Source organism: Dromaius novaehollandiae, chromosome 8, assembly GCF_036370855.1.
Source record: "Dromaius novaehollandiae isolate bDroNov1 chromosome 8, bDroNov1.hap1, whole genome shotgun sequence".
Classification (NCBI taxonomy): domain Eukaryota; kingdom Metazoa; phylum Chordata; class Aves; order Casuariiformes; family Dromaiidae; genus Dromaius; species Dromaius novaehollandiae.
Window position 1 is genome coordinate 15,997,082 of NC_088105.1, and position 14,238 is coordinate 16,011,319.

Genomic DNA, 14,238 nt, shown 5'->3' on the forward strand with positions numbered 1-14,238 from the left:
TTTGTACATGAGAAAGTTCTGAAAGACAATATCAAAACCTTACTCTAGAAAGTTGCAAGTAAGCGTTCTTCTGTAATTTACAGAACGGGTTTGTTCAAAAAACCCACAATGGTTCTGAGATCACTTCAAGCAGTTCTCCAAATATCCTAGGATGAAGTTCGTCAAGTCCAGTTAATTTCTAACCCATTCTGTCACTTACTGCAGATGGAGATCTTATCCCTCTATCATTGCTATTAATTGGACTAGTCTTCTGTTGGGATGTTGATATGCAGGCTGATAAGAAATAGGTATTAAACACTTCGATCTTCATGCCATTGATTAATGTCATTGTAGAGCAGACCACTATTTTTCTTGGTTTGTCCTTTTCTACTATTCTATTTAGGTACAAACCAAAAGCCCCCTATGAGCTCTTCAGGAGTTGAAGTCTGAGTGTACTCTCTTTACCATGGATTGACCTCACAGCTCTAACTGTTCTTCAGCTAGGTGTTTGACCCACACATCTGAGCTTTCCCAAATGTGGAGTATGTTCAGATTTAATTCATTACACCATTAGCTTCAAGCCAAAGCCTTATATTCAGATCTTTGCTTTTGCTTCAGGCTAATTGCTATATTGCTTCTGTCATGTTCAAATGTGTTCCTGATAAACTTGAAGACTCTGTCTATACTTAGATGCTTAGAATCTATGACTTAGCCAAAAGCTGACTTTAAGAGAAGATGCTTTATAATCTTACCTCAGAACCTTTATCAGAGTCCTGTTGTAAAGGGAGTGACGATAACTGAGAACCTCCAACATTCCATTATTTTCAGAATGAAAATGCATTTTAAACTTTAAGCTCTAACATGAGACATCAGATAAATACTAGTGAGCAAGTAAGTACATATTAATTTATCAACATGAATGCTATTTTGTTTAAAGCTACCTTGCTTACCTTTCAAAGAGTCTGACTGACATTCTTATCCCACAATATTTGCATTTATTGCAGTAATAATCATTCTATGTCTGTAGCATAGGCTAGAAGAAACTGATTTTCTGAGCATCAGGATACAAACAACTGCACATTGCGTAACCGTGAATTCAAATCCTGATAGGGTGAGACCATCTTTACAGTCTGCTAATGCTGATTAACTGAATCCAAATTGTATCATGAGTACAAGTTTCTTGGTGAACCTGAAAAAACATATTTGACACAAGGTCAGGAATTTCCTAATTAATGAATGAGTTGTGGGAGGAGAAGGAATTGGAAAACATCTTTTTGATAACAGTCAGCATTACTGGGGGGGGGGAGCTTTCATGCCTTGATTAAACCTTTGTCAGGAAAAATTTCTCAGGGCCAGGATGCAGTTTCTGGACAAAAACAGAAAGACTCCAGAGTTGCTGAGGAGCACACAGGACTGCCCAAACAGAGAGATGAACTTCAAGACCTACCCTGCTCACAAGATCCCTGACCAGGCACCCATGGGCTAGGGAGCAGCTCTGTCTCTTGGTGGAGCTACTGTCCTGATCAATAAGAAAAAAATATATTGGGGTAGGACCTCACATAGCCCTGACTACTGGATCATGGAGTTAATTTCTCTTTCAGTGACTGATGAAACTACGTATGTAATGTGAAGGAAATACAACAAGACAGACTGAGAGAAACTTCAGGATCTGTTGCTGAGGATTTAAAATGGGAAACTAACAAAACAAAGATCTGAACGGAGAGTTTGCCCTATGCCAGTTGGGTGGTATAAATACCAGCCCCTGGAAAGAGTTTCTGGCTCTCGTGTATTTCACTAATTACACAAAGAGATATTTATCTAATTTTATGCAATTCATCACATAAATAAAATATAATGAAAAGAAAAAAAGGTCCCACTGTTTACATTGTCACAGAAATAAAAAGTACATCAATCTATTGAACTCTATAATTATTTTCCTTTCATTAAATTAGGCCCAAATCAAAACTTCTTGTTCAGAAGCTAGAAAAAGGACGTGTTTCAATAAATGATTTTTTTCTGTCTTCAACACATTCAAAAATCTACAAAAGTAAATTTTCAGTAAGTAGTACAATGAAATCCAATAGAAGAAAAATAAAGACATGAGAGCAATTTTATGTCTTTTCTATCTGCTCATTGAGATATGCAGTTTCTCTGAATGACAATGACTGTGAAGAAGTTGATGTGGATTAATAATCCTTTTGAAAATTAAAGAAAATATAGTCCTTAAAAAAAGCATTCTTGTAATAGGAAAAGGAATCATAACAAGTGACAAATCAGTTTTGAAGAGATCCTAAAAATATATCTTTCTATGAAAACACAGTGAAAGTTTACTGTGAAAACACAGTGAAAGTTTAGTATGAGCACACTTGGATAGAATGTTCTGAAAAAGAATTTAAGTAGAATACATATCTACTGCGTAAGCAGTTTAATGAGTCTTACTTTAAGCCTTCTTGATCTGGCTTGGGCAAAATATACCATCAGACTACATCAGCAGGTACATAAGTGGAGCAAGCTAATCCTGGAAAAGAGCCCTTGTATCTAGAACTGTTTTGAATTTTTCAGAAACTTATTTTGTGGACTGCATAAATTTTTACTTCAGAAAAAGATGGTTGCAACTAGGATACAAGCTTACATCATTTTAATGACAATGTTTAAAGGTAAATATTTTCTTTTTGTAAAATATTATGTGCAGTTAAAGGGTATTGAACATGTAGTATCTATCCAGACTATTTGCTTGTACTTGTATGATGTTTATACGGTGTCAAGAAACTGGAAAGGTGGAAGGTTGCAAACATGTTTCTAAACATAGGTATGTATAAAAAGTGTAATTTAGATAATACTGTTAACTGTGTAATGGAACTGAAAATTAGTGGTACTTAGCAGAATTATGCTGGAATAATTGCTTTTATCATTCCATTTCTGCAGAAATCATCTGCTGTTAAATTTGAAACAAATAGTTTAACTATAAGGTTAATGGTTATGGAATAGTTACCCTATAGTAACAATGTCTAAGTGACAAAAGGAGACAAAGACATGAGTAGTATTGCCAAAGAGCATCAAAGGAGCCTGTTTCATCTTTGTTTTAAATTAAACTTCATAAGAGGAAAAATAATCATTGAATATGGAGAGAAATACAATAAAAATATTTGGATTATTTTTATCTGAAATTTTGGATAGGTGTGTAACACATTAAGAAGAGAAAATAATGCTGAATAATTTTACTTAAAAATACAAATATTATTAGTTGAGCTAATGCTTATAACCACTGAAAAGAAAATTAATATTCCCTCACACTTGCACTTACTTTAGGTATGTCTTACATCCTTTCAGAACACGTTTTTTTTTTACATGCTAACTTCTCCTCCAACCTGAGCTATTTGAATTGCTTATACGGTTCTGTAAATATTGACTAATCCTTTTATCTAGAGTGCTTTTATCTTGAGTGACAGTGGTCTTTGCTTGCACAGCAACTGGCAAATAACAAGCAATATCAGCTACTGCTAGTAAGAATTGCTGATCTGCTTATCCTTGATATGAAAAAAATGGTTTACTACTTATCTTGTAGTGTGACCTATATTTATGTTTGTGCTAATCTTATTACAAAATAGTATGTATGTGTGTATATTTATATATTTAAAAAGTCATTATTTGCAACATATCATTAATGTTATTTAAAAAATAAACATTTGTATTCAGACACTGAAGCACTGATGAAATGATACACATTCAAGTGGCTCTGTGACAGTCACTTTGCATTTAGTAACTGATGCTGTATCTAAGGGCCAAGTGCAGTGCAAATGATAGCATATTGTCCAAATGCAGCAGAAAGTAAATCCATGCCTCAGGGAGTTTCCAATTTCTGTTCTATAAAAATAACTACAATTTCATGAAGGAAAGAGGAAGTGAGGTAGAGAATAATACAGACACTAAACATTATCTCAGATTTGGGTTCAGCTCAGACATTTGATTCATCCTTTCTGCTGACAAGTCACTAACGCAATGTGTGACTCACACCCCAACTACAAGGTGAAGATGATGCCTCACAGGTGCTGTTGGATAATAAACTAACAAAGATGCACAGAATAACTGCATAGCACTGAAAACAGAGCAACAAAGTATCTAGAGAGACTCTATAGTATGCCATTCACTTGGCTGATTTTTTTCTGCAAAAGGTTTAATGGGAGCTTCCAGTCTATAACTCTGAGTCCATTCTGACTCTTTTGAGGTGCTATAGTGCTTGACATGGGCAAGTACCTACATGATCCTGCTGCTTCTATAATGCATTCATACATTCACTTTTATTTCTGCCACAAAATCCCAATGAGACCCAATTTCTATAGCAGACACACAAGACTAAGTCTATGTAAGACCTGTGGACACACTATTTTCTATGTTAAAGGCAGGGAAGTGGGCAACATCAGGCAGGGGATGTACTAAAACATTGGCCAAAATAGGACACAGCTCACTGCAACTTCATTTTTCATATATTCAATTGATTTCCAGAATAAAAGAGCAGGACAAGTCACTAACACAGAGATTGCCCTAAACTGGGTAAAGCAGACAGTGTTCTGTCCCCTAGTCAGTGAAGGTTTGGAAAGTGCACTTCACTTTAAGAAAGTCAGTCCCAATGATTCATATTTCTGCCAGATGCCACTACACATTAAGGTATACATAGACATCTCATGCTGGAATAAATATAAGCCTAGCTGGAAAACAGAGGGACTTCTGCAGTAAAACCCCACTGTCAGACTAGAGAGATAGCACTAGCTGTATTTGATAACCTGGAGTTTCAAGTGGAAACTATATATCGTAACTGAAGAATGATGAATGAGGAGGATCATTGTTAAGAGGGCCTTTTATATGCTTGCTGTGACCACTTCACTCTGTTTCTCTCTAAAACAAATCTCAACCAATTCTCAGTTCCCTTCTGCCTCTCCTATAACTTACTGCGTTCTGAGGTGGGTCTAGTTACAATTGTGATTGAGTAAAGCCGACAGGCAAGGAATTAGCCTGAGTAACTACATTTATCTATCACTATTTGAAGCTATTCATTGTGGCTGAATACTACTCCGTAACCTTCCATGAAAAATGACTGCATTTTGCTATAAAAATAAAGCTCTATATGAATTTGTAGCTAAAGATAGGTGCAGTGCCTGGTACCTAGCTGTAACCCTGTGAGTTTCATCACACCTCATTAAATAATTTACAGGCACCTAACATGGTAAGCTAGTGAAGAGCTACCTAAGGCAATTTTACTGCAGGGGGGAGACAAATTTATGTCTATTAATTACTACATACTGAAGATACTTTGCAGTTATTATTAAAATTAATATTTCATAGTCTTCTCTAGAATAACAATGAAGGGAAGTGGAAATACTGAGTTTTACTTTGCTTGAGTTTTCAAAAAAAAAAAAACACATTTGGATCTATTACAGGTTTCCAAGGGAGATAAGAAACTGATTTTCCCTGATTCATTTCATATATACGGTTTACTTCCGTGCTCAAGGGAGAAGCTACTATAATCATTGTTTTATAGATGAACAATAGTGCAGAGGGATAAACAGATTAGTTTTACAAGAGGAAGTACGCCCCCAAGCCCAATATTTAGGCCCTGCTGGCATTCACAAAATGTTGGCTTAAACATATATTCTCTCATTTCCCCACTTTCAAAGTGAGTTCTCCTAGCTATGTGAGATTATGGCTGATAGAACAAAAATCACTGCTGCCTTATTTTTGGAAGAACTGAGATCTGTTGTTCATTTGTGAAGAAATGGAGTATGCACCTAACCTTGAAATGTGGCAACTATACATTCCTTGTGGACATACTGCATCTCACTTTATCCCAAATCTTCAATAAGATAAGCTCTTCTCCTTTGGATTTCTTATCGCTGTGTTGTGCTGCTCCCTGCTCATTCTGTGAATTTCATTCTTCAGATAACTAGCTCCCCACATATAAATTTTGCAGGGATGGTCACATGCTTGTCAGATTGTCCCACTAGATCTATAATATAAATATAGATATAGATATAATACCTGTAGCCCGGTGGCTCTCACTTGAAGATTGTCACTCAGAAATGTTTCTTGCAGGACCAGGAATCTCTACTGTGCAATTTCTTATCCTATTGAATGATGATGATGAATGAGAAAGAGAAGGAAAGACTGGCAGTCTATACTCTAGCTTATCAATATACTGTGCTATGAATACAAATTAAACAACAATTCTTGGCTTTTTATATGTAATAAATAATTCTTCTCAGAGCATTCCAGTTTCCCCCCCATTCTGTGGTAGAAACCAATTACTTGATCACATCTGTGTGTGATGATGTTGATCTCAATTTCATTGCACCATTATCAGTCTCAAATCTGTCCGTTGTTTGGTTGTTCTTTTCTCCAAAATATGATCATCACTGAAGTGTTTGTGTAGTACTTGGCACAAGAAAACCATGGCCTGTGAATGGTATTCTTAAAATGTATCACATATTTAACATATTTTAGTCTTGTGGATCAGTCACCTCTTTACCAGGATGTTCCCCTCTAATTAAAGATAATTTAATAAATTACATGCTATTCTAAGCTCCACTTGTCCAATCCAAAATGTCTAATTCTTTATTTATTCTTCAGGTATTCACTGTGACGAAGACATCAATGAATGTTACATGAACCCTTGCCAAAATGGTGGAATCTGTGAAAATTTTCCTGGGAATTATACTTGTCATTGCCCATCTGCAGACAAAGAAGGGATTTTTTATGGTGGCTGGAACTGTACAGAAGTTCTCCATGGCTGTACTGATCAACAATGCCAAAACAATGGAATATGTATCCCACATTTAAAAAATGGCCAACATGGATTCAGCTGCATATGCTCATCTGGATATACTGGCATACACTGTGAAACCATAACCACGTTTTCTTTTGATGGAAACAGTTTCCTTTGGTTGAAGAATCCCATGCCCCCTAAAAAGGAATCTTTCTACAATATAAACCTGAGTTTTCAAACTGTGCAACCTACAGCCTTTCTATTTTACCGAGGGGAGAAAGATACATTTGTGAAGTTGGAGTTATGGAATGGCTACTTACACTTATCCATTCAAGTCAATAACCAGCCACAGGCTCTTTTGCATATTTTTCATAATGTCAGTGATGGAGAATGGCACTCAGTGGAGGTAACCTTGGCAAGAGCTGTTACTCTAAATTTACATGACAGCTCTTGTGTAGAATCATGTGTCAATAAAACTTCTGCTGTGATAGATAATGATCACGTGAGGCTTGCATTTCAGAGCACATTTTTGGGCAGCTTACCTGTGGGGAACATTAGCAGCAACTCTCTACTTAACATCTATAATATGCATTCTGCACCTTCATTTGTAGGCTGTCTCCAGGACATTGAAATAGACCTGAATATTATTACTCCAGAGAATGTATCACCTGAATCATCTTTAAATGTCAAGACAGGATGTACTAAAAAGGACTGGTGTGAAAACCACCCTTGTCAGAATAGGGGACGCTGTATCAACTTGTGGCTGAGTTATAATTGTGATTGCTACCGACCATACACAGGGCCAAGCTGCTCAACAGGTAAGCTAATGCTGTTGGCATTAGTATATTAAATGGTTGCTGAAAGCATAATCACAAACGATCCTGTTTACCTCAGTGATGAAACAACATGACCCTTAAGATCTCCGAAACTTATTGTCAACTGGTGAGAAAGCACAAGAGGTTAGTAGTTGCATGTGTTCATTATTTTCTAGTTACTTTTCTAGGAAGCCTCCTTTCCAGCTGGACAGAAAAGTCAGGCTAAACTGATGGATTCTGCTCATCCAGTTTTTAAATCTTCTTAGCATTAGCACTCCATAAACTCTGGAAAACTTAGTTCACTGGAGGTTATGCACTCAAGAGTAAAAGTTTAGAAAGCAATCAAGTTTAAGTCTTATTTTCAAAGCATTCTTTGAAAACTTTATCCTCCAGCTCTCCAGGCTTTTATAAAGAAACTCATTTAAGGCAATGAAGGACAAACCAAAAGTTTAAAAAGGCAGTCCAATTTTTAAAAATGAACTAGCTTATACTATTAACTTAATCTGATTAGCCTAGGGAGACGGCAGGGTATCAGAGACTGGAAATAAATAGGGCCCATTCATGTCGGAATCACCCTACAGCTGATTCGAGAGCAGCTCTGAACAATAACTAACAAAGGTTGCTATCAGCAGATAGTGGTTTGGCAGCCAGAGTGAAATGTGTCCATTTCCCGGTGAGCACAAGAGCACATCTCAGAAACCAGCCTCACTGGCAGTGATGACCAGGAATTCAAAAGCTGAAGATGCCTGTAGCACTTTCCCTGCTACAAATGATCTTTCCGAGTGCAGGCTGAGGCAAAGTGGAAAGACAACATGAGGTCCCTGCACTGCTCACTGTATGCTACATCTGGTGTGCGAATAACAGTGTTTTACCCTGTGGAGCTGTAAATATAGCACCTTTCAGGAGCATTTTGGGGTGGACTCCGTAGTCCTTCCTCAGCAAAAGTCTTAGGGATTTCAAACAGGCAGTTTTGCCTAAGAGTATTCCATTCAATGCCCTCTCCTCTGCTTCCCTCTCTGCCCCAGTTACTAACTATCCACACGTGTTCAATCATAACAACATTTAAGGAGGAATATATATATATATAAAAATATATATTTTTATATATATTTGCCAAGAGGATTGGAAAAAATGAAGTGCAACAGCAGTACCATGGTCAAATTAGAATGGACAGATTCTAAACTGGTGTAAATTGGCATGGCTGCATTGAAGTCAGTGAAGCTACATTGATTTACATCAACTGAATGACTGGCCCCAGGGGCTTATTGGATGTATAGCTGTAGAACGCTGTAGCTTGAAGTACATTTCAAAATGTTTAAATACAATTTCATTTTGTATGCTATACTTAATAGTTATCAATACATACCTTTTTTTTATTGCAAAATGACAAAGTCTGAGAGGTAATTCTAACAGACTTCTTTGAAGTTCAGCTGTAATTTATCCAAAGGTTTGGAAAGCAACTTTGGAGTATAGGACAACATCTGGTAAATATGTTTGCCTCCTTATATGATGTGAAATTAAAACCAGTCAGGGCCAGGAGAGGCTTATACTGGCCTTAGAACTGTTGCAAATGATTAGAAAGCATGTATTTTTTTTCTGCTGACCACAATATTCCCTGCAAATCATGGCACCATGCCATTTTGATACATAGGTTCTAGATATATGCCATATTTAAAAGACTGTGGCAGGTTTCTTAAAAGGCAGAGTGGGGGAGACTTGTGGTAAAGGATAACATAAGAAATGCTAGTGTCTTTTGAAGAAAAGTTGCTGCCAAGTATTTAATTGACAAAGAGGCAATATTTTCTCTACATACACAAAATAACAAACAGATGTTGACTCATTTTGATCAACATCCAGATGTTGTGACCCAAGAGGTTAATATTGACCAAGGTGATGCTAGCCATCTCATCAAACACAAGGCCATATCGATGATATATATATATATATATAATCTATATAAAAATATATACAAAGAAATATAACAAAGGAATTGTAAATGTGAAATACCTATTTTTCTTTTTGGAGACTAATGCTTCCATCTAGGAATGCAAAAGTATAGTCTCAATCCAAGCAGAAAAGTTCTTTTTAACCATATGAAAAATGCTTCAGTCTCAAGTACCATCTTACAGAGAAAGTGTAACATAAAGAGGTTTCACGTCTAAAAACACTCATTTCAGCAAATATTTATTTCTATGTACCAGATTTTTAACAAGCTCATCAGGAAAGAAATATAGGTAATCTTATTTATAGAATCAAAGTATTTCAAACTTTATTTATGAAATTGTCCATTTAGGAGCAACTAAGGGATTTATTCCTGTTACTAAGTAATATTACTGTGCCACTTAGTAGCACATATGGTTGTTAGGGGTCTGCTAGGGGCTTCATAATCAGACCCCTATTTTCATTGTGTTGATAATGTAGTCTTAAAAAAAAAAAAAAGAGTAGTGCTGCGGGCAGAAACTTGACTATGGGGTCCCACTGCAGGAGTTTTACTGCACAAAAGGAAATTCCAACTGTTTAGTTATTTCTGTTTTTAAAACTTGGTTTATTCTTTCTATGAATTTGATATATGAAAAAATAGCCCTTGAAAGTGTTCAGGCAGGAAGTGTATAATATTGAGGACAAGATCACAAAACTTAAAATGCAAAAATAGAAACACTTTGTTGTGCTTTAATGAGATGATTCACCAGAATAAAATATGTTTTGGACTACATATTTTGTATCCTTACAAGTCTGAAAATCATTACTGAAAATAAAGAGTAAGGGAGAGAGGCAGATGTTTTTGGTTTAATCATTTTAATTGATAAAAACAAAAGGCTTACTGGATCCTGGATCATTTTTCCTCCATGATGCGATAGCATTATAGGCACACATAGGAATGAGATGAGCAGGATTCATAACTGGATAAAAGTTGACATATACTAGCACATATTGAGTCCCAGAAACAGAAAATCTATTGAAGAAATGTAGTGCCTATGCAATATGAAATGGGTGCACTGTTTGGAGGTTTTACACAAGAGGGTTTTACTGAGCATTTTTTAGACTATTTGTATGATTGAAATCAATGCAAAAAAACCCCATGAAATACTAGAATTATATTAACTTCCATGATCATCAGAGGATCATAGCAGCTAGGATCTTTTCAAAATGATCTTTTGGATGACCAGTCCAGGAAACTGTATAAATCTGTGCTTGCTTAACCATGTGAACACCCAGCATTACACAGAGAATGATAAAGAGGGAAAAAATATGCCCAATAATATAACATCTGGTACCGTAATGGGCCTAACACTACAGCCATGGAAGCTAACAGGAATTCTGAAATTGAAGCTATTTGCAGCTGAATCAAATCCTTATTCATCCATAAGCACCAGCACATCTTACTATCAGAAATAAATATTTATTACCAGAAGTAACTACTTGATCACTGCATTGGCTCCACTGTCATTTAGCCCTAACCATTTTATTTTCCCCTTTTCTTTTTTTTCCTTTTCTCCTTATTGCTAACCCCAAGAGTATATTCCAGGCCGGTTTGGATCTGAAGACTCCTCAGGGTATGCTGCATTTTCTGTTGATGTCACTCAGACTGAAAATGTGAATATATCAATGTTCGTCCGAACACGCAAATCTTCTGGCTTGTTGCTGGCTTTGAGAAACAGTACCTGTCTCTACATAAGAGTCTACTTGGAAGGTGGGAAACTCATAGTGTTAGCTCCAAACTCCATGAAGTTGTTAGGGAAACACACTATAAATGATGGAAACTTGTACTTAATATCATTAAAAATAGAACCAAATAAGATGGAATTATTCCAGTCCTCCCAATACCTAGGCTTTATTTCTACTCCGGTACTAACCATCCAAAGTAAGGATATTCTTTACATTGGAGGCCTACCAGATAACAGAGAAACTGATAGAAATTTCAAAGGCTGCATCCAAGATGTAAGACTGAATAGCCAACCTCTGGAATTCTTCCCTATTGCCAATCCACTGAATTCTCTTATCAACCGAACCCTGATCAATGTCACCGAAGGCTGCGCTGGTGATAACCTCTGCAAGGTAAGAACACAATTTTTCAGAGCAGTTTCACATGTTTATAATGGGGACTTTTAAAGTTTTTTTCTTATGTTTCCCTACAATATATGATGATAATGACATCTTAAGACACTATACAAAAATGCTAGGAAGAGCAGGTTTTGTTAATCTGTGCTACAAATGATGAGTATCAACAGCAAAATATATTGGCATAGGGGAAAATGAAAATATTTTAAGGGTGAAATACTGATGCTCAGCAGTAATTAAACATGCTGTGCAGTCCTGATGCTGGCACTTTAATGCTTTATCATTTTTGCCAAGCAGTCCCACATCGTTACAGGGGGGATTCCACAACATTTATTCATACTGAGGTTGTGTCTTCTCTTTCCTTATAGTCTAACCCTTGCCACAATGGTGGCATATGCTATTCAATCTGGGATGACTTCACTTGCACATGTCCCCCTAACACAGCAGGGAAAGCATGCGAGGAAGTTAAGTGGTGTGAGCTTGGGCCCTGTCCTCATGAAGCACAATGCCAGCTGGTGCACCAAGGATTTGAATGTAGGTACATTTCAGTTACTCGTATCATCTTTGGGGAATAGAAACTTTCATCCACATATCCTTAAAACCCAATATTCCCTTCCTTTAAAGTTCTATCAGATCCTATTTCTATATTATAACAGTGATCATTAGTACTGCAAATAATATTAATGAAAATAGCATACCCTACGAAAAACAGAAAAGAAATCTTCAGCCAGATGCCCTGAGTCAGACACTGATGTTTACAGGACCCTTACCCTTGACTTATTCAGCACAACTTGTTAAGGTTGTGCAGTAGATCACTACCTTGCCAGAGTGCCCCTGTACCCCACGTATTTCCACTGGAAAGAGATAAGAGGAAATCCACTCTTGGATTAACCTTAATGTGTTCTCCCTCTTTCTGAAAAGGCAAGCTATATTGCATCATTCCATTTTCTTAAATGTTAAATGTATTTGAAGAAAGTCTTAGGCATCTTAATACCAGCAGTAGTTATTAAACTGGTATCTTCATAAGAAGCACCTGCACGCCAAGCAGTATTAGTTTGAAAATTGATGGCCATTAGCTATCTTAAGAATATCTTAAGAATAGGCATCGTGCATATCTCTTTCCTTCTCCTCTTTCCTTCTTTTTCCCCTCCCTGAACTGAAATGGAATTTAAAAAGCAAGTAAGGATTTTGAGGCGGTATTTTTTTCTTTTCGCTATCAAAGAAAGTCCTAATGATGCTGTGAAGGAAGGGTAATTCCCACAAAGTCTGATGGAAGCTGCTAGAACGGCTGACTCTTAGGAATGAGAAAGATGGTCAACAAAAGATTTCTAGCATAGACAATTTGCAGGCAGACCTATATGATGCTTTCTTTGTTGAGATCGTTAGAATGAGTACTGCAGCACTTAATTTGTTACTGAAATTAAAATATTTGCACCTTCACTATTCAGCATGTCTTTAATGATCAACATCAAAATATATTCTCTCATAAACTTTACTATTTCATAGTAAAGAATATAAACTATCATACAGAGAGGAAGAAAGTAGTTGAACTGAGGAAAGTAACCGAATTGAATTTCCTTTTACTAAAATCAAGACCATTTACACTGTTAGCAGGCCTGTAAATTTCAGTGCTGTTTTATGTGACAATAATAGGGCGTTTCCATAATGGATATTCAAAAATTCCTGCACTACAGAGCTGAATTTTCAATTAGTTTTTTCAGAGCCACGATATAGACTTCTCTGTAGATAAAATTCTCATTGATTCCCCTAGTCCCTGGCCATTCGGGCTAAACCAGATTACTTTTAGCAGTAGCTGTACCATTTGTATGGGGCAGCAACTTGAGCTGAGCTCCAGGGGTTAGGCTCTGTGCACCACATATAATAAAATGTGAGAGCCCACCTTGAGGACCATGAAAGTCTAATTCCAGGTGTACATTTGTAAGTTTTGCCAACATATTGCAGAGTTTGTGTGTGCAGAGCAGGGGTGTGGGGGAACGATGCCAACAACATGTCAACAGAACATGGTCAGCGAAAAGGAGTTATACTGGCCAGTAAGCTTTTTGCCAGCTTGGTGTCTTATATTCTAGAAACTGGTTTAAGCTAAGCCAGAAGAAGAGCTGTTTTCTAGGAGCTGTGTGTATAGTTCTACCTACATGGTTAAAATTAGCAAGCTCTTTTAGGAAAACATGAACTCCAACTATGCAAAAAAAGACAAAAAGAAGATACAGAAAGCTCATGCACGGAGCACCAGGTAAAGGTGAAACCTTATAATCAGCATCACAGCTGAGAGTAAAATCACATCCAGATACCCTGCTGTTGTCAGGACTTTTTTCTGCAGGAGTTTTTAAGCTTTTGAGTTTAAAATAAACTTTGTGGAATTTTTAAAAACTCAGAAATAATTTTGAAAAGCTCTGAGTTCCTTTTTACTGTCATTTCCTCTGGGGACATTTTTCATAATAAAGAGGCACCACATTTGGTGTGCCAAGCAATGTAGGTATACATCTACTGACTTAGTGTCAGGGTATAAAGTCACTGGGCAATATAATAATTCATGATGTTTATTGTCTATGTCTGCATCCTCAGAGGGTTTCAAGTAAATTGATTTCTTAGTATTTACTTCACAGTGAA

General features: G+C 36.6%; 1 protein-coding gene across 3 annotated transcripts in view; it reads left to right on the forward strand.

Moving 5' to 3' along the window:
* The window catches only part of CRB1 (crumbs cell polarity complex component 1), a 136,569-nt gene that overhangs the window by 88,851 nt on the left and 33,480 nt on the right, over nt 1–14,238 (forward strand). For all 3 annotated transcript variants that reach the window (XM_026119108.2, XM_026119099.2, XM_064515763.1), the window contains 3 exons: nt 6,601–7,554; nt 11,066–11,607; nt 11,979–12,144. In XM_026119108.2, the coding sequence (XP_025974893.2) occupies nt 6,601–7,554; nt 11,066–11,607; nt 11,979–12,144 (1,662 nt within the window). The remainder of the gene's footprint in view (nt 1–6,600; nt 7,555–11,065; nt 11,608–11,978; nt 12,145–14,238) is intronic.